Genomic DNA, 27,115 nt, shown 5'->3' on the forward strand with positions numbered 1-27,115 from the left:
TATGTGAAACTTTCCAGCTCTTCCTAGAAGGAAAGTATATAAGCTCTAAATTACAGGCTGAAGTTGTTCATTTGGTTAGTACCAGGAGTGAGGGCCAGAGCAGAGAGGAGGACAGACATCCTGGTTCCTTCGACCACGCAGTGGCCTGCACGCCTGCCCCAGCAGGGAGACCAGCAGACCTCCTAGGGCTCTTACATCACAGTCCTCTCCAAGGACTCGGGCACAGACAGGCAGCCTCTCCTGAGGCTGGACCAGAGGCCAGCGGTCAGATGCACCTGGGGTGGAGTCTTCCCCTGGCAGCCAGTTCTATGTGTGTTGTGTGCTGGAGTCCACAGGTACTTTAAGCTCTTCCAGGGAAGACTATGCAGTTATTCTGCTTTGTACAAATACCCCTGTTACTCCTCAAAGTTTGGTCCCCTGACCAGCAGCATTAGCATCACCTGGAATATTGGAAATGCAGACTCTAAGGCCCTACCTGATAGGTGGGGAATGACCTTGACAGTGTAGCCTCCAAGGACAGTGCTGAGAAAGCGGTCATGGAACGGGAGAGCATGTGGACCGAATGAGATGTTGAATAGTGTTATTGTAAAATCAATTTACAATAGGCTCCAGGAAGTGGGGCAGGAGAGAAGTACATACACTGAGGACAGGGAGGGTGGTGGAAGGACTGCCACTTGAGTCCTGTGCCTGTGACTCTCATGTGTCCTGTCCCTAGCTCTGTGAATTGGCTATCCGCATTTGGTGGGGCTACAAGGACAGAACTGAAGTTTGAGCAAAGGGCCCTAGACGGAAAGTATTTGAGTCTAGTGGCACACTTGCTTCATTGGTAGGACACAGGTGGCACCACTATAGCTCCCCAGTGAGCTCTTGGAACAATCAGGTGGCAGAGCACATTCGGGTCAGGGGACCATCCTGCATGTCATAGGGGCAGCCAATTTAGGGGTGTCATAGCTGCCAACCTAGTGGTGGCATAATCATGACTTGGTGTTTCCAGCTGTTGGTACATGGAAGGGACACTTATGTGTCCAAAATGTGTCTCAGGTGTTCTTTCACTCTTTAACACATCCTAGAGGTTACTCACTTAAGAATTCTCTTTCCACGAGCTGCTTCCTCACTTCTTATCTACACTTGACACATCCTGTGAGTTCTGCCTGCATCTCAGAAGCTGCTCGCTGACTTAAGCTTAGATAGTAACACTGTGAATTTTACCATCCTGTATCTCTTTGTAGCAGAATTGGATAGCTTCAAATAATACAGCATACACACAGTACATTACCCCAGATCAAATGCATTCCCAGAGGATTATCTCCTGCTGATAACGATCTCTGAGCTTGAGGTGTTGAAGCAGTGTGCACCAGCATCGGCTTGTCCTGCAACCCTCCACGTCTGCTGCCCAGAGCAGTACCGAGTTATGAGAAGCTGGTTGTGCAGTTGACAAATGGCAGTTGTGCTTTTCAGTTTCCCGGTTGGAAGAGCGGGAGTCAGAGATGAAGAAGGAATACAACGCTCTGCACCAGCGACACACAGAGGTAGGTTCCTGGCCTTGACAAGCATCAGCCCCTAACACACAGGCATCAGCCCCTAACACTCAGAGCAAAACCACAAGAAAGCAGCTGCAGCTGGACATGTGTGGATGTCGCTGACCTTGAGTTGCCTCCTCGGCCTTTTTTCCCTGGTGTTCCACTGAAAGCTGGAACAATCTGAAAGCTGTCAGCCTCATGCTAGTCAGACTCCATTCCGTTGAGCTCTGTCATTATTTCTGCCAGAGCACATTGCAGGTTAGAGAGGGGAGGCAGAGAGGCCTCATCCAGCAGGCATTACTCATACAGAGGTGTCCTTCTCTACAGATGATACAGACCTACGTGGAGCACATCGAGAGGTCCAAGATGCAACAAGTTGGGGGGAACAGCCAGACCGAGAGCAGCCTGCCCGGGCGGAGGTAGGCGGGGGCCATAGTCTGCAGAGCTACGTCCTGACTTAAGAAGAAGGGTGTCTGGTCAGAGTGTGTGGCTTGAGCAAGGATGTGTGCTGAGATTGCCCCAGGTGCCAGAGTAGGGTTGAGGGGACATGGGTGGACCTCTGCTGGCCCATGTGCAATTACAGAGTCCCCAGGGAAATTGCGTACAACTAATCATAATACTCACAGATTCCATGTTTGTGAATTCACTCATGGAGCTTTGCAGATGTATGTAGAGTGATGAAATGTTTGAGTCACCCAACATGCACAATACCCTCTAAGGCCGAACAAGGCATTGCTGCCTATTTGTCTCAGCCTCATGTAGAGATGCCCACAGGATGGAGACAGGAGGGTGGGCAATGTTGTTCAAGGTGTTCAGACATTCAGTTGAACTTGAAGCCTAGCTCTGGCCCCTGTTCATGGGGCAGCCTCATCCGCACCTCATTTCCTCTTTTGTAAAATAAAGCAAATGGACTCTACCAGGATGAGTTAGGAATTACAATTCTAATCTATGTGAGATGTGTATCTTTTTATGTGTGTATTTCCCTGGGAGCAACAGTTTAGTGTTACGAATTTGGTGTTCGCAATGACTTTATAAAACAGAACCACCGCGAATCACGAGAACCAACTAACTGTTTGTGCGTGGGGAAGAGACCCAGGACACCTTGGTGACCACCAGACAGAGATATTCCACCTGCATGGCAGGCAATACCGGTAGTTTCAGAGGCCTTGACTTGTCTGAGCTCAGGAGCTCAGTGCTGGTATATTCAGGGAGAGGAGAGAAGCCTGCAGAAGCCAGGCCCCTTCATCTTCTGTACCCTTCAGTCAGATAAAACTGGGCCATGATCCCCAAGGGAGCAGATTGTCACAGATCTCCAGGGTGTTGCCAGCTTGAGAGAGTTGGGCCGTGGGAGACCAGAATCGCTGACCTGGGCCAGGGAGGTTGGTATTGGTGTTCTAAGTCTCCATCAAGTAGGACAGGCCTAAAGTGGGAATCCCAGGCCCCACAGGTCACGCTGGGCCATTGGTCCATTTCTAGCTATGGCCCCTCATTTCTGCAGGCGAACTCCCATAGTCCCTAGTCAGGTCACATACAGGCCCTGATTGGCTGCAAAAATTTCCTCTGTCCTGCCTCCTCGGTAGATTATGTCTGCAAACAAGTATTGCCTCAAGCCCTTCCTCTGTGGTGTCTTCAGTTACTCTCTGGGTTACTGTGGGCAAAGCTGTTGTGTTTTCTGATGTGAATATGTAGTATGTATGCTAAGGCCTAGGAAGGGTGGTCGTCAAGGGGATGGCCAGCATGTTTGTAGACAGTCTCACAGCCCTTAGCGGGGAGTAGGGTCTACAACTGCTGTGAGCATTCTTGCCATAAATGCTCCTGCCCTAGAGAAAGGCTTTGAGGCTGTTCCCTAGCTGCCCCAACAGCCCTGTGAGAATTAAGTGACGAGAATGGATCAAAGCCTTTGTTAAACTATAAAACTCTATAGGTATTACTTCTGGGTCAGGTATATCTGAAGGTAGGGAATACCAGTCTCCAAGCTACCATTTTATGGCCTCATACATTTTCTTGTGAGCACACTGTGAAATCCTCACTCCTGGCTCTCAGAATTTGATTGGGGAATTTCTAAGAATTGCACTGGAATGCTAACCTAGAATCGGGGTCTTTGTGTTGTTTCGGGGGGAAGTTGGACAGGGTGGTCTGAGTTAGGGCATCTCCGATGGACTCTGGGTGCTTGGCCGGTTCCCGAGCTGCGGCCTTCTGTAACCTTCTGTAACCTTCTGTAACCTTCAGGTCATTTCCCCACCAGCTTCCTGCAAGACAGGAGCCCCTGAAGGTCCCACAGGAGAGGGCCTACAGAGGGGTACAGGTTTCCCAGGAGTCAGTGAGGTGTGACCGTGAGCATCCAGCATCCTAAGTCACAGTGGTCAGCACCCTGAGCCCCAGAGTCGCTACAGAAATAGATGTCCTCAGAACCTCAGGATGGTGAGGGCTCAGCCAAAGGTAGAAGTGCCCATGCTCCATAACTGGGGCCTGAGGGTCCTGGCCGTCACCAGGGGCCAAGTCAGGCCTCCGATTTCTCCTCTGCATGAACGAGGTGCCATGATTGCAGGATGGGGTGTGCTTTCTGTGGAAGTCTCTGTGCGGTAGAGTCAGGATATGGTCTGGGCACCTGCTGTCAAGATGTGTCCTGCAGCGTCGTGGCTTAAGCAGAGTCTGGACCAATTGCAGCACCAGCCCCTCCAGTCTCCCTGCTGCTCAGAGTTAGGCTTTGGACCACATGGCAGGCAGGCCTGTGGGAAGTTAGTGTCCCCTCTCCCCAGAGAAGCCCCCAGCCCCATGGCAGGCACCACCCTTCTGGTCAGAACTCCTGGATTTGCATGGGGTGGCTGACAGGGTCCCTTAAGGCCCCTCGGTGGCTCTGGAAGGCTCTGTGTCAGAGCTTCTCCTTCCCAGGGAACCAGAACAGACCAATTGTAAGAAGCCCCTCAACCTGTTTCATCAGGGACCCATCTGTGTATCTCTTCTGTCCATGCCAGCAAGTCCAAATCCTGCTGTCTGGCCATAGCCATTTGGGACTTCTGGGAGGTCAGGGCCTTTGGTGCCGTGTAGAGAGCAATGCCGTAGGGGTTAGTGCTTGGCAGGGTCTTCACGCCAAGTCTCGGCTTTGTGGAGCAGCAGCATTTGTAAAACACACCCACTGGCTGTCCAAGAGAGGTTAGGGCTCTGGTCCAGACTTTTGTGAACCTTATCTCCTGACCCGATCCTGTCAGAAGGGGATCCATGAGGCCAAGGTATACACATTTTGTCACCATAGTCTCCAGACCCTAGGCATTCTATTAATAGACCTTCCCAAGCCAGAGTTGCCTCTATGTCAGAGAGATGCCTGCCACAGGAAGAAGGTGCCTGGGGCTGGCAGCCGCAATCCACTTGAGGTCCCTTAGCTGTAATGAGGCGTGTGTTCCTACGAGGTGATGGCAGGAGCAGCACTTGTTTGGGAAGCACGTCATAGGAAGCAGAGGGGAGGTGCTGTGTCTGGGTGCCCCGTTATTTTGCCAGCTGGCCAGAGGCGTTTAACTTCATCACTAGCCCATGGCCAGCTGCCCCATGGTTGCTGTAGCAGTCACAGGGCCTCCTGCCTTCCCTGCAGCTGCCTCCCCATGGACACTCAGAGAGACGCTCAGGGGCCATCATGCATGTCTGACTCCGTCCCTGGGCCTGTTTCTGGGTAAATAGACATGGATAGCAGCCACTGCTTCACGTTTCCAGAGGGGACACCAGTGGACATAGACAAACCTTCTGTCACTGTGCTGGGCACTGGCTTTTGTAGGGCTTATGGGGTTGGACTTTCCTTTGTGACCTGTGCTGCCACATTGGTGGGTTAAGGGAAAGGCCCTGCCTTCCTTCCTGGCCCACTTCTCTCTGAGATGTAGCCTCTCCTGCCACAATTTGGGATCCTTTGGGGACACATGTATGCCCGCCTGGGTTCTTCATTTAGACTCTCCGGCTTTCACCTTCAGGGCTCATCTTTAGTGCCGGGGACCCTCCGGGTGGCCCTGACCTGAGACAGGTGTTTTCCTTCACTCCTGGCTTGGTTTCCAGAATTGTGTGTCTTTAGAATAGAATTCAGTGTGCACTTGAAACACCTGGTTTGTGTGCTTGTGTCCATGAACGTGACTGTGGGTGGCTGTGCGCTCTGTCCCTGCATGCCTGAGTACACATGTGCCGAGCCATCTGGAGAAGACACTCACCCATCACCCCATGCCGAGTGCGTGTGTGACCTTACCTGCTGCACAGGTCTCGTCCAAGCTAAGAGGGTCATGTGTCTGTGTGTCTGTGTCTGTTGTGTGTAGACATCTGCATGTTTCGGCATGTCAGTGGAGTGTAGAGTGAGGCGCCTGCCTGTGTCATTGCACACTTACTCTCCACGCAAGCACATATGCAACCGGAGCTTCTTGTCACATGTCTAATGCTGTCTTCTTGTCTTGCTCTCTGTGCTGTCACTGCTGCGTGCTGGCCCTGTGTCTGTCGCTGTCCTACAGTCCTCGCCAGTCGTGGAGGAAAAGGTAAAGGCCACACAGTGTTCGTGCTGTCGTGCCAGGCACTTAGGGGCCTTAGGGGTTGGGAGAGTTAGGGTGCCGGTAGTTCTTAACTACAAGCGCAGGCAGTTTCCGAATCAGCACAACACATTTCCTGCAGCGATGTTACAGATCACAGCCTCTTGACGGAGTGATTATAGAGCCATGACATTGAGGAGGAGATGGCAGGCTGGCCTGAGGTCCCTGAGACAGTCCCAGAGTAGGTTAGTGGTGCAGGGATCCCACTCAGCAAATGTCCACCCGTCCACAGCCTGGGCGGTGCATGTAAAGCCCAGGGCTGGCATTGCCTTGGTGAGTGGGGCGGGAACCCTGTGCTCTGGTGTCAGACAGCCTACCTTGGTCATTTAGAGCCCTGGGCCCAGAGCCAGTGGTGTGACCATGACCCCACAGGCAGACAGCGTGAACCCCTTGGGCGACCGCCTCTGAAGTGGGTCAGTCTTGGTATCTCCCAAGGGAGTTGCAGGAATGTAATGTGTGGACACAATGGCCAAGCTTCAGACAGGGCTCTGGGCCATCAGTCGATGCCCAATGAGTGCTCACAGAACTCAGAGAACAGGCTTATTTGCGATTCTTTGGGGAGCAGCAAAGAGATGACCAGACGTGATTCCTGTTGAGGAAGAGTGGTCTGGCTGTCTCCAGGTGTGGTGTGTGTCTGCATAGCTGTGGAAGCAGGTGATAGACAATGTCCCCTGTCCTTTGAGGCAGGACACCCACACCCTTCCCCTATCATCACCCTGTAGCATCTGGTGATAGCCAGGGTTGCACTTGCCTAGGGCCGAGGGGCCCATTGTGTACGTTTCATCCAAGGTCAGACCCGGCCAGGGGAGGGGCTACCCATACCAGCCTCTGATGCCCCAAGGAGGAAAAGTGGGCACAGGACAGGCTGGGAGCCTCTGAGAGAACAGATAGGAGTCGCGTCCTGGCCTGGCCCCCACCTCCAGGGATGTGCTGAGTGCATGGCAGCAGCTGCCTTCCCAGATGCCTTGGACCTTGTGGGCTGTGTCAGAGCCCGAGTGAGCCGTGGGCCCCTGAGGTCTTGATAGATCTGCAGACTCAGAGCTTCCCAATTTGACATCTTTCTTAAGATCTGAGTTTCTTCAGCTCCTAATTGACATGTCTGAAAAAGCATTCTCTGTCACAAGTAATGGGGGCTGGTGAGGCAGTTCCTGAGAGACCTAGGCCCTGAACATGCCCCTCTGGCTGACCCCCACAGGCATCGGTAGCCCTAGCCCCTTGGGAGCATGCTGCTTCTCTGGTTATGTCCCTATCACAAACTAGCTCCTGTGACAGCACAGCCAGGTCCCAACAGTTCCAGGGGACCCTCCTCTGCAGAAGGCAGCATTTTCCTGAACAGGACAGAGGAGCTGGTCCCAAAAGGGATAAAGCAGGACTCTGACTCATAGACTCCATGTTTCCTCCTGCACGGGGGCCCCAGCCAGAGAGACCCCTTCCAAGAGTTGGACTTCATGAGGCTACCTACCTGGCCATAGTCAATTCAGGTCAGCGGAGGCTGCTCTGCTCCCCTTCTTCATCACCTGCATCCATCAAGTACAGAAAGGAATCCTTCCATCTTCTCTCTTGAGAACAGTCCAGCCTCTAGACTGGCTCCTTGGGACCCCTGAGGAAGCCCCGCTGCTGCTCCTCCCACTGCCATGTCTGGGGATCGAGCTCTGAGTGTGAGAGACTCTACTTCTTGGCCTAAACAGCTCTGAGCAGTGTGGATGACAGTCTTTGGGGTGCAGTGTGTCTTCCCCAGAGCAGGATGGCAGCTGGCTTGGGCTTCACTGCCTGGTGCTTGACTTGAAGCCTCCAACAGAGAAAGGTCTCTGTGCATACCGGTACTAAGGCCCACGCAGTGTCTCCTCAGGGACGAGCCCACGGCAGGCGGTTTTGAGCTTCACTCTTACAAGTACAGACTACCCGACATTCCCAGTCTCCTAGTATCGCTTGGAAAGAATCCCTCTCTGGTGTCGGTGCTCCAAGACAATTTGGAAGAAGGCAGAGAGCAAGAGAAAGGTGACCAGGGGACTGTAGAGAGGTGACACCCACAGAAGGGTAGGGTCCTCTTACTCTGTGCTGGTCTGTTCAAACATTTTTCAGTGAGAAGGTCTCATGAAAAAACAGTAAAGGAGTGGGTGCAGGGGCCTTGGGATATGCTGAGGACAAGGAACAGAACAGGGCCAGCAGAGGTTGATTCCTTATGCTTGGCTCTAAGACATGAACCTGGGCTCCACGTAGGAAGACAGTCATCGTAACAGTTGCCACTCTGAGGAACTAGTCAGTGCTGGCCATGATGTCGAAGGGCTCCTCACTAGCACTGCTGTGGAGTGTCTTAGCATACATACCTGTCTGTTAAAATCAAAACAACTGAAAATGATAAATCACAGCATAGCAGATGGGGAAGTGTTATACAGGATCCCAGTTCACAGTGCAGCAGATTCTCTCGAATGTGCAAACACCTTTGATTAAGGATTAGCTCTAGATCAGAGGGAATGGGAAGTCCCCTGTGTGTGACAGGCTACCCAGAAGGTCACGCCCTCCCCACAGCTGACTTTTCTGTCCCCAAGCCAGGGGAGGGATGTCATGTAGAGCATCTCCATCTGCAGAATAGGCATCTGCATGTGCAGGAAGAGTGTTCAGTTCTCATTTCACGAGCCACTGTCTAACCATCCGCTTCCTGTCCTCTCCCTTACATTTCAGCAGGAAGGAGCGCCCCACCTCTCTGAATGTCTTCCCCCTGACCGACGGCATGGTACGTGCACAGATGGGGGGCAAACTCGTGCCTTCGGGGGACCACTGGCACCTGAGTGACCTCGGCCAGCTGCAGTTCAGCTCCAGCTACCAGGTTTTGTAGCCGTGCCATGGAGTGGGGGTCTTCTTCCTGTTGCCCCATGTCCATTCAGAAAGCCCATTCTTTTCATACAACCCTTTGCAGCTTCCCCTGGGTTACTGGGACCCCTCCCTCAGATATGACAGCAATGGAGAAACCTAACCAGCTCAGGGCGATCGTGGCCTTCCATTGCTACCTACTTGTCTAGGCTAGACCTGTCTGCATCTATTAGGGCTGAGCTTAGTGACCGTCCTCCAAACACAGCGCAAAGTATGAGCCTTGTGGCCAAACTGGACTTCAGCCCAGAATGCATTGTGCTTCTGGTGTCTGCAATCAGGAGAGTCAGAGACCAAGAGGCAGCTTCTCTTTTCTGGCTGTTCTCACTCACCTGTCCATGCTAACAGCTTCTGGTTCTCTGAGTTCGAGAAGGCGAAATCAAACTGAAATGGGGGTGCCTAGAAAAAGCCAAAGGCAGGAACTTTCCATGGCCTCTCACTCGTTCAGGGCCCTGGCCTCTTGCAGCCAGTTTTGTTCTGTGAGCTTAGCCTGTTTGGTGAAGGCAGGCTGTGGCAGGACAGGATATTGACCCCTCACCATGTAAGGATGCCACCCTTAGGGGTGAAGGCGGCAAACCTGGAGCTGGTGGATTTCCCACAGAGGCCATTGGAAGATGCCTGCGGGAGGCAAAGTGCCTTGATCTCTGGGCAGGGTTGGGCTGTGGACGTGGGGCTCAGACATCCTGGAAGCTTTCTTCCTGCTGTAGTGCCTTGCTGACTGTCCTCTGCCTCTGAATGTCCAGCTTGCCTGCATGAGGTGGCTGCAAGCTATCAGCTCTGTCAGAAAGTGACCCCACTCGCTTCTGCTCTTGTTCCAGGGAGTGAGCATGTCTCTGTGACATTTGACCTCGGGCATTCACTGCCAGTAATAGGCTATCCGGCCAGAGGGTGGGGCTAAGAAGAAGGGCAGAGGCCTGTGGGGCTGGACTCACTCTCACTCACACCCAAACTGGGCCTGCAGCTAGGGCCTCCCCAGAAGCTCTTAAAGAAGCCACATGAGCCTCAGAAAGGCTTAGGGGCCTCTGTCTCTCACTCGGGGCTCCTTCTGCCCATGTCTGAGCCAGCTTTTCTTCTCACAACAGCTGTTTTCTCTCCCACTAATAAATCATAGTGTTTTATGTTTTAGTCCTTAGGTGTATTTCATTTAATTTTTACTTTTTTTTTAAACAATTACATTTAAGTTTGTTTAATTTCATGTTCTAGGTTTTAAGGTTTTTCTAATTTCTTAATTTTTTGTTTTTGTTTTGTTTTGTTTTGTTTGTTTGTTTTTATATACTGTATTTTCAGTGTTTTAACCAAACAGTTGTGGCTACTCATGGTGAGGAAAGACCGCTAAGAGTTTGGGTTCTTTGCATTTGGAGGTCACTGCTACACGTTGATGTTTAGGAGGTTGAGAGGTTTGACTTTAGGTAAGTGGTGGCCAGGGGGAGTGTCCCGTGGGTAAGTGGTGGCCCATAGGTAACAGAGCTAGGGGAGCTTGGGGGAGGCCTGGTTATGTCGCAGAACTCCCCACTGTGATTACATGGATCAAGGAGGCCCGTGGAAAATCCACAGACACGAGTTTGAGAGTCGCAGACAGACAGGCTGGGGAACGTGGCCAGTGAGGAAGGTGGTCCGGAAAACGTGTGGTTCTGTGAGGGGTCCTCCCACACGTCCCCTCCCCGGTCTTCCTGGAATTCCCATGCATCCGGTCTTCTGCACCCATATCTCCTCAGGTGCTAGCACAGGACCAGACGGCAGCAGAGGGTCCGCTCTCCATGGGACACTCGGTGCCTGTGATGTGGAGTGACAGTACTTAGGGAGCCATCACAGCTTTCAGTGTATGTGGTGCTATGAAGAGGAAAGGATTTTTTCTTCTCAGTTTGGCCCTAGGCTGTAGAACCCAAACCCAAACAGAAATGTTCGGACAGAGGGGCTTCTAGGGAGTGAGGGACAGGCTCTTTTGCAGGGCTTCTCGCCTCAGCACACCCACAGTCCAGGGCTTTGGGGCCACCTTATGCACTGTGGAATGTGGAGTGGTACCCCTAGCCTCCACCCGCTCCATGCCAAGAGCGCTCAAACCACCACCCGGCGGTGACCACAAATGTCTCCGAACATCATAGGCATCCCCCGGGGATACCGCCTCCCAGGTCGAGAGCCCTGCCTAGAGAAGGATGTGTAATTTTGAAATTCCTGGCAGAGAAGTCTCAGGAGCCTGTTAAACTAAGCCAGAAATAGCCATCCCAGAGAGAGGCAGCGTCTTGCCCTGGGCCTGGCCATGATCAGTAGGGTCAGGAAAAGGCAAATCTCAGAAGCCTCCCAACCAGCTCTGGCTCCTTGTCACCTAGAGGCCAGCCCTTCCTGGTTAACAGGTAGGTGTAAGTTTGGTTCTGGTGTTCATCCAGCTCTATGTAGAGGGCCAGACAGCCCCCTCATCAGCCCCTTCTCTGTTAGAAAGTTCCCCCAGAAGTGTGCGCTCTGAGGAAACCGTGTGACTTGGTACCACAAGGTGACTTGGGTAAACCCCATGAGCCACCTCTCAGCGGCACCCCCACCACAGGAGCCTCAGCCCCTCCTGAGGCCGTGCTCCTTCTCAGCGCCTTGGAAGGGGGCAGAGCTCAGGGGAACTGCCTCCCACAGGCTGCTGGGAGGCTCCAGGGCACCTGCTTGGGGTGAGTCAGGGGTTATTGATATTAGTTTAATAGAGGAGTGGGGCCTGTTTTTATTGCGATTGTCTAATAGTTCCACTAGGAAAGACCGAAGTATGTGTTTGTTTCACGTCCTGTATTTATTCAAGTAAGTGTTCTCTCCATGAGATTCTTAATTGTCGATTGCACTTTTTAATAATCTAGTTTTTTTTCACTCCTGGAATGTTTCAGGGATGTCCCATTCTGTGGAAGTGAAATTTCAATGTGTTTGTATTTGCGTACAGCAGACTTTGTTCCAGATGAGTTGTGGGGTTAAGTATTACGTGTCCACTGGTCTCTCTATTTGGGAGGCCATGACTGGCAGAACTGGGAAGATGCGCCCCTTCACAGCCTCTGACTGTGGCCAGGGCGAGAAGCAGGACACAGGAGCAGGTGGGACAGCTGCCCAGTGCTACACACCAGCGTGATAACTGGGTCAGAAGACCTCCATCCTGACCCTGTTAGAGCCCTCTGTCCACTCAGGGCTGCAACTTGTTTCTGACCACCCACTGGCTGCAAAGGGTTGCCTGCCATATCTATGTAGCTTCATGTCCATCACACATGGAATCATTGGGGAGTGCGCAAGCTGAAAGCCCCGATCTAAACTATTTAAATAATGTGACAGCTGCCTCTGGAGAAGTAGAGGCAGCGGCTGGATAAGCCAAGTAACTGGAAAATAGGGGTCCTCCTGTCCCTTCCAGTCCGGGCACTGTTTTATTGTGGCCAAGTGGCAAAGAAGCCAAGTGAAGAGGCCTCATACCTCTGCGTTCTGCGTGGCCTCACCTGGAGCTGCAGGGGGCGGTGACTCGCACGATGAGCTTCCCCTCTTCCTATGTTTGGCCCTAGTGTCCACAAGATGAGATGTCTGAGTCGGGCCAGTCCTCAGCGGCTGCCACACCCAGCACCACAGGCACCAAGTCCAACACACCCACGTCCTCCGTGCCCTCGGCTGCAGTCACGCCCCTCAATGAGAGCCTACAGCCCCTGGGGGACTATGGCGCTGGCACCAAGAACAGCAAGCGGACTCGGGAGAAGCGGAACAGCCGCAACATGGAGGTCCAGGTCACACAGGAGATGCGCAACGTCAGCATAGGTACCTCGGCCACTGGCGCACCCTGGGCTCGTGAAGGGGGTGCACCCACCCGCCACCTGCCACCTGCTCTCCCGCCTTCTTGGCCTTCTCGTCCAGAGAGATTTCTCTTCCTCCTACAGATTGTAGTTTTGGTACATGTATTTATTAGGCCACTCAAGCCACTGAAACACCACAGACTGTGTGGTTTAAACCACAGATGTTTATTTTTTCCAGTCCTGGAGACCATCAAGTCAGACATCAAGGGTGTCGGCAGGGCTGGTTTCTCCTGAGGCCCCACTAGTGTGTAGATGCCATCTCCCCTCTGTGTGTTTGCATCATAATCCCTTTTTTATAGGGACACAGATGGGATCAGGGCCCACCCTAATGGCCTCATTTTATTATAATCATCTCTTTAAAGCCCTTGTCTCCAAATACAGCCACATTCTGAGGTTCTGGGAGTTAGAGCTTCGACATATGAATGTGAGGGACACAACAGCTTCTTACAATAGAGCATCGTCATTCAGCAAACATAATCTAACTAGAGAAAAGAGAGGAGAAAAATCAGGACTTTTGGCCTGTTCAGATGGTCATGAGAAGGAGGCACAGTTCCAGGGGATGCCCCCGTCAGCCACCAGTATGGGAAGAGCCCTTTCCTGACAGTCTGCCCTGCAGTGGTCTGAGAAGGATCTCCAGACATGGGGCCAGGGGGCAGCCTAAGTAATGCAAAGAACTACCAGGCATCGCCCTGACCCCAGTCCCACTGTGTCCCCCAGGCATGGGCAGCAGTGACGAGTGGTCTGATGTTCAAGACATTATCGACTCCACTCCAGAACTGGATATGGGTCGGGAGCCCCGCCTGGACCGCACTGGCAACAGGTACATACTGAGCCCAGGGCCCAGGTCCTGGTGGGCGAGGCATTCACAGTGGGAGTTGGTACCTTTGGTGAGGGTGCCCTCACAGCCTCCACCAGTGGGAGAACATCCAGGGCACTGACCCACCCTCTCCTGTCATGCCTGCATAAGCAGTGTTGGCATTGAGCACCCATGGGGGGATCAGAGGGTCCCCACACAAGGCCTATTGATGCTGCCCACTCACCCTGCTCTTCCCTGCTGCTTGTCTTCATAGCCCAACTCAGGGGATCGTCAACAAGGCTTTTGGCATCAACACTGACTCCCTGTACCACGAGCTATCGACTGCAGGGTCTGAGGTCATCGGGGACGTGGACGAAGGGGCTGACCTACTAGGTAAACACAACCTGTCCCGTGATCCCAGGGCCCTGGGGCTGTTGCTGGTTTTGTTTGTAATGAAAGCAAAGTCTCTGTCTGCTGTGAACTAGGAACTTCTCTTTATAGTTTTATTGAGATATGTTTTACACACCGTAGAATTCAGCCACTTACAGCATATGCAGTTCAGTGGGTATGAGTGTGCTCAGAGTTGTGCCACTATCTAGTTTTAGAACATTTTCTCACCCAGAAAGAAACCCATGTGCATTAGCACTCAGCCCCAGCTCTGTCCAGCCTCTGCCCAGGCGGTCCACTTTCTAGGAGTGTGTTAGGAGGGGGCTGTGGCCAGCTCCTCCACTCTGCAAGGAAAATGCCCAGACAAGGGCATTCGCGCCCTCAGCACCTCAGGTGTCCACCAGCTCCCTGTGCCAGGGTCTGAGGTGGGCGCAGAGCCAGCCACCCGATATGGACTCACTCTTGGTTGCTCCTCCCATCCCTGGACGGCCATCAGATGTGTAGAAAGCCTGGTTTTTGCCAGGTGGCTGCTGGTAGCCGAGGGCCTCCTGCATGGCTATCCAGTGCAGCAGGTGGGAAGTCAGAAGTGTCACCACAGGAGTCTCTCAGTGGGGTTTAACCTCTTCCTGTCCCTAACCGTCTATCCCCCTGCCCCTGACCCCTGGGGACCCCTGCCCCCAACCATGTGTCTGGAGCCTGAGTCTTGAGAAACAGCCTTGTTCCAGAAGCCCTGCTGCAGGAAGAGCTCCAGGACCTCAGGGGCTGCAGCTCAGCTCTTCCTCCCCACTCAGAACCCCAGCAAGGTGAGCTTCAAGGACAGAGTGTGGCTGTTTCTCAGGGGAGCAGTGGTTCTGTTGGTCCCCTCCACACACACGATTCCACTTAAGTGGCTCACGGGGAAGGGGGCTTCTCTGTCCTCATTGCTCAGGTGGGAGCAGCATCTGGAACCAGGGCAGCTGCCTCAGCTGCACACGTGACAAGTTGTAGCACAGGGTGATAAGGAGTCTTCCAGGTACTTCCAGAATCTTTGAGGGCTGCCTCTGACATCATGATCCATGTTTTGTCATCTGCTGCCCGAGTAGGCAGAGCCGTTGCTGTCTCAGATTAAAGTTTTTATTGCTAGTCTTTCTGTGGCTGTCACTCTACTGATTAACATTGATGTTCGCCATGCAGGGACTTAAGGGTGTTTTGGAGCCAGTCTGGGCCCCTCTGTTTGGACAGCGCTGCTCCCAATGGCTTGGTCAGCCCTCCAGCTACAGACATTGCCGGGCCTGGGCCCGCATGGAAGGTTCTGGCTGGCGTTTTTGATCTGGCAGATTGTCACTTTCTTTGCTTTGGGGCCACCTCTTGATTGGTCTCATAAGTTGATTGTCTTAATTGGGGTAGGGGGACCACCAGGGAGCATCATTGTCTGTGGTGTTCAGTACCTTGTGCCTGAGATGGAAGTTTTTTCAGCTAGTTTTTAAATTGTGGTAAAATACACATTAAATTTGCCCATTTTTAAGTGTACAGTTCAATATTGTAAGGTACATCCAGACTCAGTGGTAATAAACTGAAGTCTTTCTGTCTAAGATCAGGAACAATATGTCCACTTTTAGCAGTATATATTTTTAATGGAATTTTTCTCATAAGCATTGTAAAAAATGTATTTCAGAGTATATGGAAACTTAATATTCAGAAAATACCTAATTGGGGCAGTCACTTCTAATATTTTGACATCCTTCTATTCTTTATATGTAACTCAGATAATACCATATATATTCTATTTTTAGGTGTTTTTTTAATTTTTGGAAAAATGATACATGCTTATGATCATATTAAAAAAATATCAAAAATTGCCAAGGAGAGAGTAAAAACCAAGGCACCTTCCCCCATGCCATGATGTGTGTTTTCATGTCTTGATGACACCCTCCCAAGTTCCATGGAACACAGGGGACATGGGTTGTCAGCTCATGCCTATCCTTTGTGGGTGATGTTACCATTTCTCTGAACCCCTAATTCCTCTACACATTTTAACTTTGTTTCCTCTGTGTGACTGTAAGTTACCTAATCATTTCTCTTTCAGTTCTCATTTTTGCTGTTTAAATACTGCTCTCATGGATACCTGCAGGCATACATCTTTGCCCACATCTCTGATGGTTTCTTTAGGACAGATTTCTAGACGTAGGAACCTCAAGGTGAAGGGCGTGGACTCTTGATGGCCACATGTTGAGTTCCCAGAGGGTGCTTGCCTTGGATTTGCATTCATTCCAGTAGGGGTGGGGCCTGGCTGTCACTTCCGGCAATTGTACCCACTGGGCTGGCTGTGGCTGCTGAAAGGCCACATATCAGCAGAGTTAGAAGGCATGGGGGTCGAAACTGTAACATAGTCACGCACATTGAATCCCTGGAGGTGCACCTAACCAGTACATCCGATGGGCCTTTGTTCTGAGGAACTGGAAACCAAGACCCTTTTCTCATACGGTGACAGAGCATGAGTCCCTGTGTGCTCAGCACTTCCACTGCGATACTTTGCAGGATGGTGGCCATCTGGTTGGAATGAGACCCTGCCCTCGGGTGATGGAGCTTTTGGTGCCTTTCCAGAGCCTAGAGGAAAATGAATGTGTGAAAGTCACGCAGCCTTGAGGAGCTGAGGAAGGTCAAGGGTTGTTGTGACCTGTTGCTGGAGCACTGATGCCGGGGGTGAAGGGATGAGCTGGGGTCTACTCTAGTCCCCTCACCTGAGGGACCCCATCACCAGAGTGTGGATCAGCTAAAGCAAATGTCAGTAATGGGAGTCCTGGTCCCCCATGGCATCTTCATTTCACAAACGAGGAAACAGAAGCTCAGAGAAGCTAAGCAACTTGCCGTGCATCACTTAGAATCTGAAGCTCTACACAGGCTGCTCTGAGTTTCATGCTCCTCTGCACGAGTCCAGGAGCAGGTCCCACCCACAGAACAGCCGGACCTAGAAAATGTCTAGAAATAACCCTGACATAGACAGACCTATGTGAAGAGTTAGAAAACATAATTGAAGAACATAAGAGAGGCCTCACATAAATAGAGAATTATGACATGTTCTTAGACTTAAAGACTGAGCTAGGTAAATCTGTCAGGTGACATCACAGATCAGCCCATTGTTTGTACATGAATTCATTCAGTTCCAGTAAAAAGACCCACACAGTTGGTTTTTTTTCCTGGAACTGTATGAATGGATTCTGAAGGTCATCCAGAAAAGTAAATGTATAAGAATAGCCCAGAAATTTTTGAGAAAAAACAGGTTTGCAGAATGGTCACTCCAGATATCAGCATTTTGTCAAACCATGATGATGATAACAGACAGCTCTGGGACCGCGGTTAACCAGTGACTCTGTGAGTGCCTGCCGAAGAGCTGAGGACAGACCTGGAGCCCTGTGGGAGCTCATACTTGACAAATGTGGTGTGATTCCCAACCCCATACCATACACAAAAGGAATATCGAGGTGGATTAAAGGTTTAAACATAAAAATACAAGGATGATGGGACTGGAAGAATATTGGAGAGTATTTTCATAATCTGGGTCTCTCTGCATAGTCATAGCCATAGAGGAAAATATTGACATGAAAATTGTGTGTGTGTGTGTGTGTGTGTGTGTGTGTGTGTGTGTGTGTGTGATCATCATTATAACTGAAAGTCAAGTAAAATAGAAAATGGGCAGATGATAAAATAGGAAATTCACAGAAAATACTAACAAACATGAAGAGATGCTCAATTTCAGGAATAATACAGATAAGAAAATTAAGAGAAAATAGAGATAACTCTTTTTCCTTAAATTATTGACAAAAATGAAGCAGCTCTGGTGGAAGATGACTTGTGCACCTGGTGGAGTGCCACTGGAGTGTGAGGTGGCAGCTGGAGACTCAGAGTGAGCAGGACCACAGGTTCTCAAACAGGGCCACCTTGCCCACACATGATGGTGTGCATTGTGGTATCCTGGGTGGTCATGCCCATAAATGCCCTAAATAGCTACCAAAGGAATGAGAGCCGTAGTAAATGATGGGACAGCCCTTATATAGAAATATTCAAGGTGATGGAGGGTCTTTGACGTGCACAGTCCCATGATGGTGTTAGGTGAAAGCAGGTTGCCCAAGAAGATAGATAACGTGGCTGTGATGTTGTCTTTTAAAACTCGATGTCTATCTAGAAAGATGTCTAAGAGGAAGAACATCAGAGGTTAACAGTGGTTGCCCTAGCAAGGAGAAATAAGTGAGGGCCCTTTTGAATTGATGCACTTCTTTATTTGAATTCCCACAACAATTTATGTATTTCATTATTTAAGTCAAGTGACTTTTTATACCGCTTCTTTTCTGTGTGAAATGAACCTGTGGAACAGTATCGTCTCATCAGATCTTCAGCTGGATATCAGAGAGTGGTTTGGACCCATGTGAGGACAGCACATGGCCAGCCACACACGCCCTGCCCCTACCTCTGCTCTCTAACTCAGTGTTTTCTTCCCTACACAGTGGGGCCCTGTGTTCTGGTTACCCCTTTCCTGCGGTCGTGCCTGTCCTGAAAGACTTGGGCTGGCCACGGGACCCCACAATGCTAAGTGCACATCTGTCAGAGAGCTCTGTCACTCTGGGTGCGCCTTTGTGGCTGGACTCCCTTGGTACCCCACCCACGTGCAACCACACACATATGTGCACAGCCACTCACCCATGCACATGCACACACACCTATGCACAACTACACCATTACACAGACATACGCAACCACTTATTCACGCACAACCACACACATATATCCATCCTCAACCACACACATGCACATGTGCACAGCCACTCAATGCACAAGCATGCATACACAGACCCATTTACATACACACACGCTCAGGCCTTAGCTGTCAGGTCTGTGGAGGGCTGGCCCTCCTGATGAGTGGGTAATGGGGATGGGGTAAGCAGGCTTTAGGTTCCCACACCCACTCCAGGTATGTGGGGTGCTCTGGGCCCCCCAGGGACTGAGGGACATTCCATTTTGACTTCCCTCTTTCTTTAGGGATTCTGCCCTTAGTGGGATTTGTCACCACAGGCCTGGTGACATTTGCTCATATTCTTTCATGCCCTTCAACATAGAAATGGCTGATCATTGTTGCTTTTTCTTTAATAAGAATTTCTTTATTTTGTTGGTTTCAGTCACCAATTGACCTTTGTCACTTCCTTTCCCCGTCTCTTTGTGCTTCGCTGGACATGGCCCCAGGAGAGTTCTCAGGTGTGTATCTCTGTCAGATTGGGCCCACTCTTCCCCACAGTGAAGTCCGGGTGGAGTGGGGTGGTGCTCCAGGGACACTCCCTGATGCTGTCACACTCCAGTCACTGCTGGCTGTGCAGCCTGTCTCCTCCTGATTCCGTTCCAGGCCACTAAGGCACATGTGCTTTTGCTCACCAGCCTGCCGTTGCTCGGAGTTTATTTTGGTTTGCTCCACTAGCCCACTGATGGTGACCTTGACATCTGAGGGAGAAGCTGTGCCCTGACCTCATCTTCTCAAAGGCCAAGAATTCCCCATGGCCATTTCTTAAGGTTCTACAGAGCCATTAGAAGCAGAGGACAGTTACCTGGACAAGGCCTGCCAGCCTAGTTCTACAGTATCTTCCCTCTGTCAGGTGCACCTCAGAAGTTAGGGGTCCCGTCAGGCCCCTGCCAAGTGCAGCTCAGGGGTCCTCTCCCCATGTGGCAGGTGGTGAGAGCTCCTGCTTTCTTGTTTTGCAGCAGGAGGTTCTGAGGCCCCACCCACCCATGTGCGGCCTCCGCGGTGTACAAAGCATGCAAAGGCACATGGTCCGGGGCACAGCTCTCCCTCCCTGCAGGGACTGCTGTCCTTAACCCACCCCTCACCACCCATGGTTGTGGTGTAAGGTGTCAGTGCATTGCCGTGACCTTCCACCTCACTGCAAGTGCTTTTAGCCTGGTGATCTATACAATCCAAGGATAAACTTTCTGGAAGGAGTAGCCAGCTCCCTCCTATCCTGCTCCTGCATCCACCCCTAACCCAGCAAGAAGTAGTCCTAAAATACCCGCCACCTGCTGACCACACAGGGCTTAATGCGCTTGTTTTCTCTCCCTTCCTCTTCCCTGCTCCTTCCTCCCGCCCTGGTTGCCCATCTCCCCGTGGGACCTGGGACCGGGATGGCTCCCATAGTGCGCGATGATTTTTTTGGTAAGGCCACGGCCCTGTTTGAATATGTGTTTGTCCCATTTCGGGCTTCCTTTGTCTGCCCGACACTTCTCATGTTTCATAAGCTGTCTGCTTTGTTCTGCATGGTGGGACTACAGTGGGGTCAGCAGGGATTTCTGGAGTAAGGACTGGGGGCCTCCGCCTCACCTCTCCAGCAGCCTCCCTCAGAGTAGACCCTTGGTGGACTGAAGAGGGGCAGGGCAGCCCCAGTCTCTCTGAGCTCCCATAAGCTCAGGGCAGGCAGGCTGGCCCCTGAGTGCACCCCTGAGCCTGTTCGAGGTAAGCCTGGTGCCTGCTCCATCCCATCCAAGGGGGAGGCAGGCCCTGTATGAGGCAAGGAGGAGAGAATGGAGACAAGCAGAACCCTCAGCTGAGCCTGCTGTGTGCATCTTGTCTCATGGTTGCATTGGACCACAGAGGGAAGTGAATAGGAGGGGCTATCTGAAAGGATTAGATTCAATACTTTGGGGGCTTTGCGACATGCCTGCAGAGAGCTCAGTTTGTGGGGTCCACTCTGGGGCCTGATCACAGAGGAGTCAGGTCAGCCTTTCTGGGCACTGGCCCCAGGGAGCACTGTCCTTTTCATGTCCACTCCTTCCTGTGTCTTCTGCTGACCCCACTGCCTCAGACCAGGTCCCACCAGTTCTGCTCCTGTCCCCAGTGGAGGGCTGCACCTGCCATGAGGCCATCCCATCACCTTGGCCAGGTGTTCTCTGCATCTCGTGCTATCTTCTCTGTTCCTATCACCACACCTCTAACCTCCATTCCTTTGGGGTGGGAGCAGCTCTGAAAGGAGTCTGCTTCATGGTGGGCCAGGAAACCACAGGGTGGGGGAAAAGGGTAATGCTAGGATGGGTGTGGAGGTTGAGGTGCCTGCACAGAGACAGTTCAGGGTCGCTCAGGCTGGTGCCGTCTAGGCCCTGCTGGTACACAGACTTCATGTCTGTACAGAGCTATGGGAACCCAATTCCAAGGTCCAGAATGTAAGCCCAGGGCTCTTGCATCCATCAAGGCAGTGGGGACATGATCAGTGCCATCCAGAAGCCATTCTGGGACCCCCTTGGGGCTCGCACACAACAGATCCATCTCTGACTGCATTGCTGGGTGGAGAGTCCGCCTGAAGGCCAGCAGAGTCCTCTCCCATGGTCTACTTGGCCTCCCTTTGCAGCTGGTCTTCCTGCAGACTGGACCTCTGGCCTTTATGCCCTCTCATCGGCCTTCCCAGGGGTGGGTCACCCCCAGAGAATCTTTGTTATTCTGAGGCAGGTGTGGTGACATCAGGGTCTGCCTTCAGTAAGCACAATACCTCCACACCTTTTGTTTCAGGAATGGGCAAGGAAGTGGGGAATCTGCTGCTGGAGAACTCACAGCTTCTGGAAACCAAGTAAGAATGCTCTTTAGTGCCATGGTTGCTGAGATAGCCCTCCACCAGGGCCTCCACCAGGGCCTCCCTGTGACAACTATGCCAGCCCAGCCCCGAGGGTGGCCACCAGAAAGGACCTGGACCCAGACAGCTGAGCTCACCCCTCCTGGAGAGAGTACGGCATGGCCACTGCCTTTAACTGGGGCATGTGATCACCACTTTTTGCCACATTCTGGACCAGGATGTGCTTTCTCAGATACGCAGTGCGGGCAGACCCCTCTGAGACCCCCATCACCTAACGTATATGCTAGTTCACATGGAACTCTGATCTTTCTGCCTTTCCAAAGAAACGCTCTGAACGTGGTGAAGAATGACCTTATCGCCAAAGTAGACCAACTGTCAGGGGAGCAGGAGGTGCTGAAGGGGGACTTGGAAGCGGCCAGGCAGGCCAAACTAAGGCTGGAGAGCCGCATCAAGGACCTGGAGGAGGAGCTCAGGAGGTGAGCAGGGCTGGGAGCAGGCACTGCCTGGCTGTAGGGAGGGGCTCCCAGAGGAGGCAAGGTCATCTGTCATGGAGGGACAGATCCCCACGCCCAGCTCCCTCCGTTTGGGGGTGGGGTGGGTTCTGGCATCTCTTCTGCCAGCTATACCCAGATAGGTCATTCCCTCCCAAAGTGGCCCACTTTGCATGCTCACCTCTCAGCCTCCTGTTCTGTCTCAATTGTATCTCATGTTTACTCCACCCACCCAGCTTCTGTGTTATCCGCCAGCCCCTCCCCACTGTCTTGGGTGCTCTATCCTTGGTGGCCCAGCGGGGCCTTCCTGCTGCTCTCACACCATTACAGTTCATTCAGGAGGAGGGAGGGGAGGACTGAGGGCGGCCTGCCCTTGGTATCCCATGCTCCCCTCTGCTCCCCATCCCTAGATCAGCCAAGGTTCGGCCATGCAGCCCGGTTGAGAAGCTCTGGGGTCTCCTCCCCCACAGTCTGCTCTTCCCTATAGCCTTTCTCTTCCAGCCTGATTCTCACCCCATTCTCCTGGAGTGGTAAATGGGAATGGGGAGGTGTGAGAGGAGGGCCCCAGGCAGGTGGCTCCTGTCCCTGTGGAACCAGATCTCCTGTCCCTGGGAACCAGATCTGCTCTGGGCTTGCCTGAAGCCAGAGCTTCCCATGCTCAGGAATAGCTGTCTCTACCTTCTCAACATTGCTTGACCCCTGAGGGGAAGTCCTGTTCCTTGGCTGGAGCAGCCAGGACAGATGTCTGGGCTTCAGGGCACACATCAGCAGGGGTTCAGGGCCACCCATCCCCAGGTCACTGGCAGGAATGCTCAGGGCCTAGAATTGGAGGGGAGAGCCCAGAACCTGGCTGAGAGGCGAGACAGCCTGTGGGCCAGCACCCAGCAGGCTCTCACCCTTGCCTGGCTTCCTTCTTGTCCTGCAGAGTGAAGTCAGAGGCTATCACTGCCCGCCGCGAACCCAAAGAAGAGGGGGAGGATGTAAGCAGCTATCTCTGTACAGAATTGGTATATTCCACTATTAACATGTGGGCATGGGGGGTGGCTGTGGGGTGGGACACGCTCGTTCTTCTGGGCCTCTGGACCCCTCTCACCCCACCTATGTGACAGTGTCACCCAGAAGCATCCCCCCCAGGATGTCATGAAGTCAGAACCAGCCCCCCTCAGCCCCCGGTCCTAGTGGATGCATTTTGCACAGTCACAAGCAGGGTCTCCCTGCCTTCACAACGCAGCCACTGCCCCATATGCTCCAACTTGCAGAGCTAGGCACAGAAATAGCATCAGTCAGCACTGTCTCCAGACAGAACAACTGTGAGGACCTCAGACTGTTCATCTGCCCCCACCTTCCCCTTGAGGTGCATGGAATGTACTGAGGAAAGCTGGTCCCTCTGCTCCCTGGGCAGGGCCAGGCATGGGGCTTCACCCCAAGTGAATTTGGACCTCGCCACTCCTTTGCTGTTATTTTTGGGGTCACATAATGCTTGGGTCAGGATGTGGCTCAAACAGCAGGTCCTCAGGAAACAGTAGCTGCTCCTTTTGCCTATCCTGTGCAGCCCCTCACTCCAAATACTCTAGGAGAGAAACAAAGCTGCAGGTGAACTGTGGAGCTCCCCCAGCCCCTTCCCATGTGGCACAGGAAAGAGATGCCTGTTCGGGGCCTCTGCTTGCTTGTGTGGGGTCTGGGCTGCATATGGTGGGGGCTGCATGGGGAAGGTGCATGCCTCACTCGCCTGGTAGCTCCCCACTGGGCCCCCTCGCTCCTTGGTCAGCCTGTGGCTGCCCAGGGCACAGCTTTGCAGAAGTAGACTTGGTCTTGCCACCCAACTCACCAATAGTAAACCCCTCACAAGGGGGATCCACCAGAACCCCCTTGAACGTGGTGACCTCGGGTCCTGCTCACTGGTCCTTTCCTAGAACCTCTCTTCCTGCGGTTCCACCTTGGACCAGTCCTACCTGTTAATGTTGACCAGAGGCATTTGGGATTGCCACGGTGTCCAGGGACTTGTAGGAAAAGTCACTGTTGTACCCCTCAAGTATATCCTGTGACCCTCTGGAAAGAAGGTGGCCCTGTCGACAGGTAGACTTCCACGTCTCCTGTCCCTCTGCCCACACCCTCCCTACCCTTTTGCTTGAGGGTCTGTGGGAATCCACACTTGGATTAGCCCACACCCGGAGACCAGCCTGAGAGGAAGCGTGGTGTGACCTGGCCTCTGAGGGCGCCAGACTGACTGCCAGCTGGCCCCTCGCTGGCTGAACAGCAGCATCTCTCCCCTGTAGGACAAGATCCCCATGGCACAGCGCCGCCGCTTCACGCGGGTGGAGATGGCTCGCGTGCTCATGGAGCGCAACCAGTACAAGGAGCGGCTGATGGAGCTTCAGGAGGCTGTGCGGTGGACCGAGATGATCAGGTGGGTCCCAACAATGTGCTCCCATCTCCATATGTGAGCTGTGGTAGCTGTAAGAGGTCCTGGCAATGGAATTGAGGATCACCTGAACCCCACCTCCCTCTCTTCTGAGAGGATTGGAAGGGTGCCGGGCCTCCCTGGTGGGAGCCTGCAGAGGGCCAGGAGAACTGGGCCTCTGCTGCAGCCCTGGCCTGGCAAGCACATGCCCCGGGGCTAGAGCAGGGCTGGGGCACGTTGGGGCTGGCGTGCCAGGGCCCCTCCGTTCTGAGTGACCTGCCCAGGAGCCCCTCTAATGCTCCATTCCCAGTGATTCCAGGTCAAGGGTCCCCTGCAAGGGAGGCAAGAGGGGGCCCAGCAGGAGTGGGACGTGGTCAGGCTGGGCAGTGTGTGGGGCTTAGCGCGGTGCACATGGTTTGGCCAAGGTAGGTGGGTGGATGTCACTGGGCAGTGGCTGAGCTGGGCTCCTTCCCTGCTCGTCCCATACAGAGCATCCCGAGAGCACCCATCTGTACAGGAGAAGAAGAAGTCCACCATCTGGCAGTTGTGAGTTTGGGCACTGGACTGGGGAGGGGTCAGGGAGGCCTACCCCAGGCCCACCCCTCACCTCCTGTGCCTCTGCTGTCAGCTTCAGCCGCCTCTTCAGCTCCTCGTCCAGCCCCCCTCCGGCCAAGCGGTCCTACCCTTCAGTGAACATTCATTATAAGTCGCCCACCACAGCGGGCTTCAGCCAGCGCCGAAGCCATGCCCTGTGCCAGATCTCAGCGGGCAGCCGGCCCCTGGAGTTCTTCCCTGATGAGTGAGTGTCCCACCCCTCCCTTGCTTCTCCCCTTGGCCCCATGGGGAGGGGAGGCATGTGGCCCTGGGGTGCTGAAGCAGGACCTGCCTCGCCTGGCTGCTCTGGGACTGTGCTAGGGGATGGAGTGCATGATGGGAAAGGCCCTGGCCAAGGAAGGCATCAGGGCTCATGGCCTCTCTGAGCACACACTGCGCACCCCTCTAGCCCCTAGTGGGAACATTTGCTGTCCCTTTTTACTCCCCCACAGTCCCTCTTCTTGGTCCCAGGAGGCTGCGCCCCTCTCTTGAGTACCTCACTGCTGCAAGCAGGGGGTCTAGGCCCTACCTCAGCCTGATCCTGCATACCTGTGCTCCGTAAGGATTCTTAGAACTGACAGGAAGTCTTTCTCCAGGTTTGGGTTTCTTCTTGGAGAATAAGTTTCTACTTGTAATTTTGTGTTTTTCTTCATTTTGGAACCAAGAATTCGGCTCCAGGGCAAAGGTGGGGAATTCTGTGCCTGTGTCAGAGTCTGTGGAAGTTTCCCTGGGAAGACTCAGGGGGAAGGGATGCTGCATTGTAGGTCCTGCCAGCTGGCCCTTAGTGAAGGGGACAGCAGAATGGGCACCTGGATGAAGGCAGGTGCTGGGTGTGGTTTCCAAGCCCAGTGCTAGGGAGAGCCACGCCATCAGGTGGGCGCCCAACATGGCCAGGAGCCATGCTTCAGCGGCCAGGAAAAGACAGGACAGGTCTAGGAGTGAGAGCTCCCAGGGAATCGGGTGCTCTCTGCAGGGCAAGCCCTGGGATCTCAGGCCACCAAAGACTGAGAAGTACTCCTTTGTTCCTCCTGCCCGCCCAGTGACTGCACCTCCTCTGCCCGGCGGGAGCAGAAGCGAGAGCAATACCGCCAGGTGCGCGAGCACGTGCGCAACGACGATGGGCGGCTGCAGGCCTGCGGCTGGAGCCTGCCGGCCAAGTACAAGCAGGTGCTGCGGGGCGCAGTGCACATGCACCGGGTGGGATGGGGGCATAGGGTGGGTCCACAGCCTCAGCCCCCATTCTGAAAGGATGGGTAGCCAAACCTGAGCCTCCCCAGGCCTCACTCCCACAGTGCCCCTCTGCCTGAATTGCAGCTGAGTCCCAATGGGGGCCAGGAGGACACCCGGATGAAGAACGTACCTGTCCCTGTGTACTGCCGCCCTCTGGTGGAGAAGGACCCGACTATGAAGGTGAACAAGGCCTGACTGGGAAGGGGGCGAGGCAGGGAGAGGTCCTTGCCGGGAAGCTGAGTCCAGGCAGGTTTGGGAAGCTGGGGAAGGCCCTGTCGCATGTGTGAAGCCCTCATGCCTCTGTTCCCTCAGCTGTGGTGTGCTGCGGGTGTCAACTTGAGTGGGTGGAAACCGAGCGAGGACCACACCGGCAATGGAGTCAAGCCCGCACCAGGCTGCGACCCTCTGACTTGCGACCGGGAAGTGGAAGGAGAAGCCAAGAGCAACCACACGTCCCCCGAGAAGAAGAAGGTCAGAGTGGCAGGCAGGACCAGGGCTGCCTCCTCTTGTCATGTCTAGGTGGCTGGGCAATGCCAGTCTCTGCTGTTTGCATGCTCAGGCTGTGCCCAGCACCAGGGGCTGGGTGAGAGTGACAAAAACAGAGGAAAGTTGGGGACAGTACCTGAAACTGGGCTCATCTGAGGCACCCTTCTCCCTGCTAGGGCAAGCCCGGGCCTGAGCTGCCTCCTAGTTCTAGCCAAGTGCCCAGGAGCCAGGAGCTGCAGTGGGCAGGAACGTTCAGAGGGGCCAAGGCTCAGCAGGCAGGAGGGCCTAAGCGATCAGGTCCTTTGGGGCTTCTCTTTCCTTACAAGGAACACATTTCACGACCTACAAAGAAGCAGTGGAAGGGGCTAAGCAAAGAAGGCAACAGAAAATGCTTCACACTTTGAGTCTAAGGCTTCGT

At 53.3% G+C, this 27,115-nt stretch overlaps 1 protein-coding gene across 16 annotated transcripts in view; it reads left to right on the forward strand.

Moving 5' to 3' along the window:
* Positions 1–27,115, forward strand: part of MAPK8IP3 (mitogen-activated protein kinase 8 interacting protein 3) — a 50,497-nt gene that overhangs the window by 18,019 nt on the left and 5,363 nt on the right. For 2 of the 16 annotated variants that reach the window (XR_005657782.1, XM_039884892.1), the window contains exons 4-21: positions 1,459–1,529; positions 1,848–1,939; positions 5,999–6,022; positions 8,756–8,900; positions 12,454–12,700; positions 13,453–13,555; positions 13,806–13,924; positions 19,133–19,144; positions 20,073–20,090; positions 21,435–21,492; positions 21,819–21,971; positions 22,912–22,993; positions 24,263–24,393; positions 24,877–24,933; positions 25,016–25,186; positions 26,022–26,148; positions 26,296–26,391; positions 26,524–26,682. Coding sequence is in view for 9 of the 16 variants with exons in the window: in XM_039884892.1 (XP_039740826.1) it covers positions 1,459–1,529; positions 1,848–1,939; positions 5,999–6,022; positions 8,756–8,900; positions 12,454–12,700; positions 13,453–13,555; positions 13,806–13,924; positions 19,133–19,144; positions 20,073–20,090; positions 21,435–21,492; positions 21,819–21,971; positions 22,912–22,993; positions 24,263–24,393; positions 24,877–24,933; positions 25,016–25,186; positions 26,022–26,148; positions 26,296–26,391; positions 26,524–26,682 (1,865 nt within the window). In the remaining 7 variants the exon portion in view is untranslated. Of the gene's footprint in view, positions 1–1,458; positions 1,530–1,847; positions 1,940–5,998; positions 6,023–8,755; positions 8,901–10,224; positions 10,351–12,453; positions 12,701–13,452; positions 13,556–13,805; positions 13,925–14,643; positions 14,722–19,132; positions 19,145–20,072; positions 20,091–21,434; positions 21,493–21,818; positions 21,972–22,911; positions 22,994–24,262; positions 24,394–24,876; positions 24,934–25,015; positions 25,187–26,021; positions 26,149–26,295; positions 26,392–26,523; positions 26,683–27,115 lie in introns of those variants that run through there. The other 14 variants (XR_005657786.1, XM_039884898.1, XR_005657784.1 and 11 more) reach the window with 12 other exon arrangements.

This window comes from Pteropus medius, unplaced genomic scaffold, assembly GCF_902729225.1.
Source record: "Pteropus medius unplaced genomic scaffold, Ma_sr-lr_union100, whole genome shotgun sequence".
Classification (NCBI taxonomy): Eukaryota; Metazoa; Chordata; class Mammalia; order Chiroptera; family Pteropodidae; genus Pteropus; species Pteropus medius.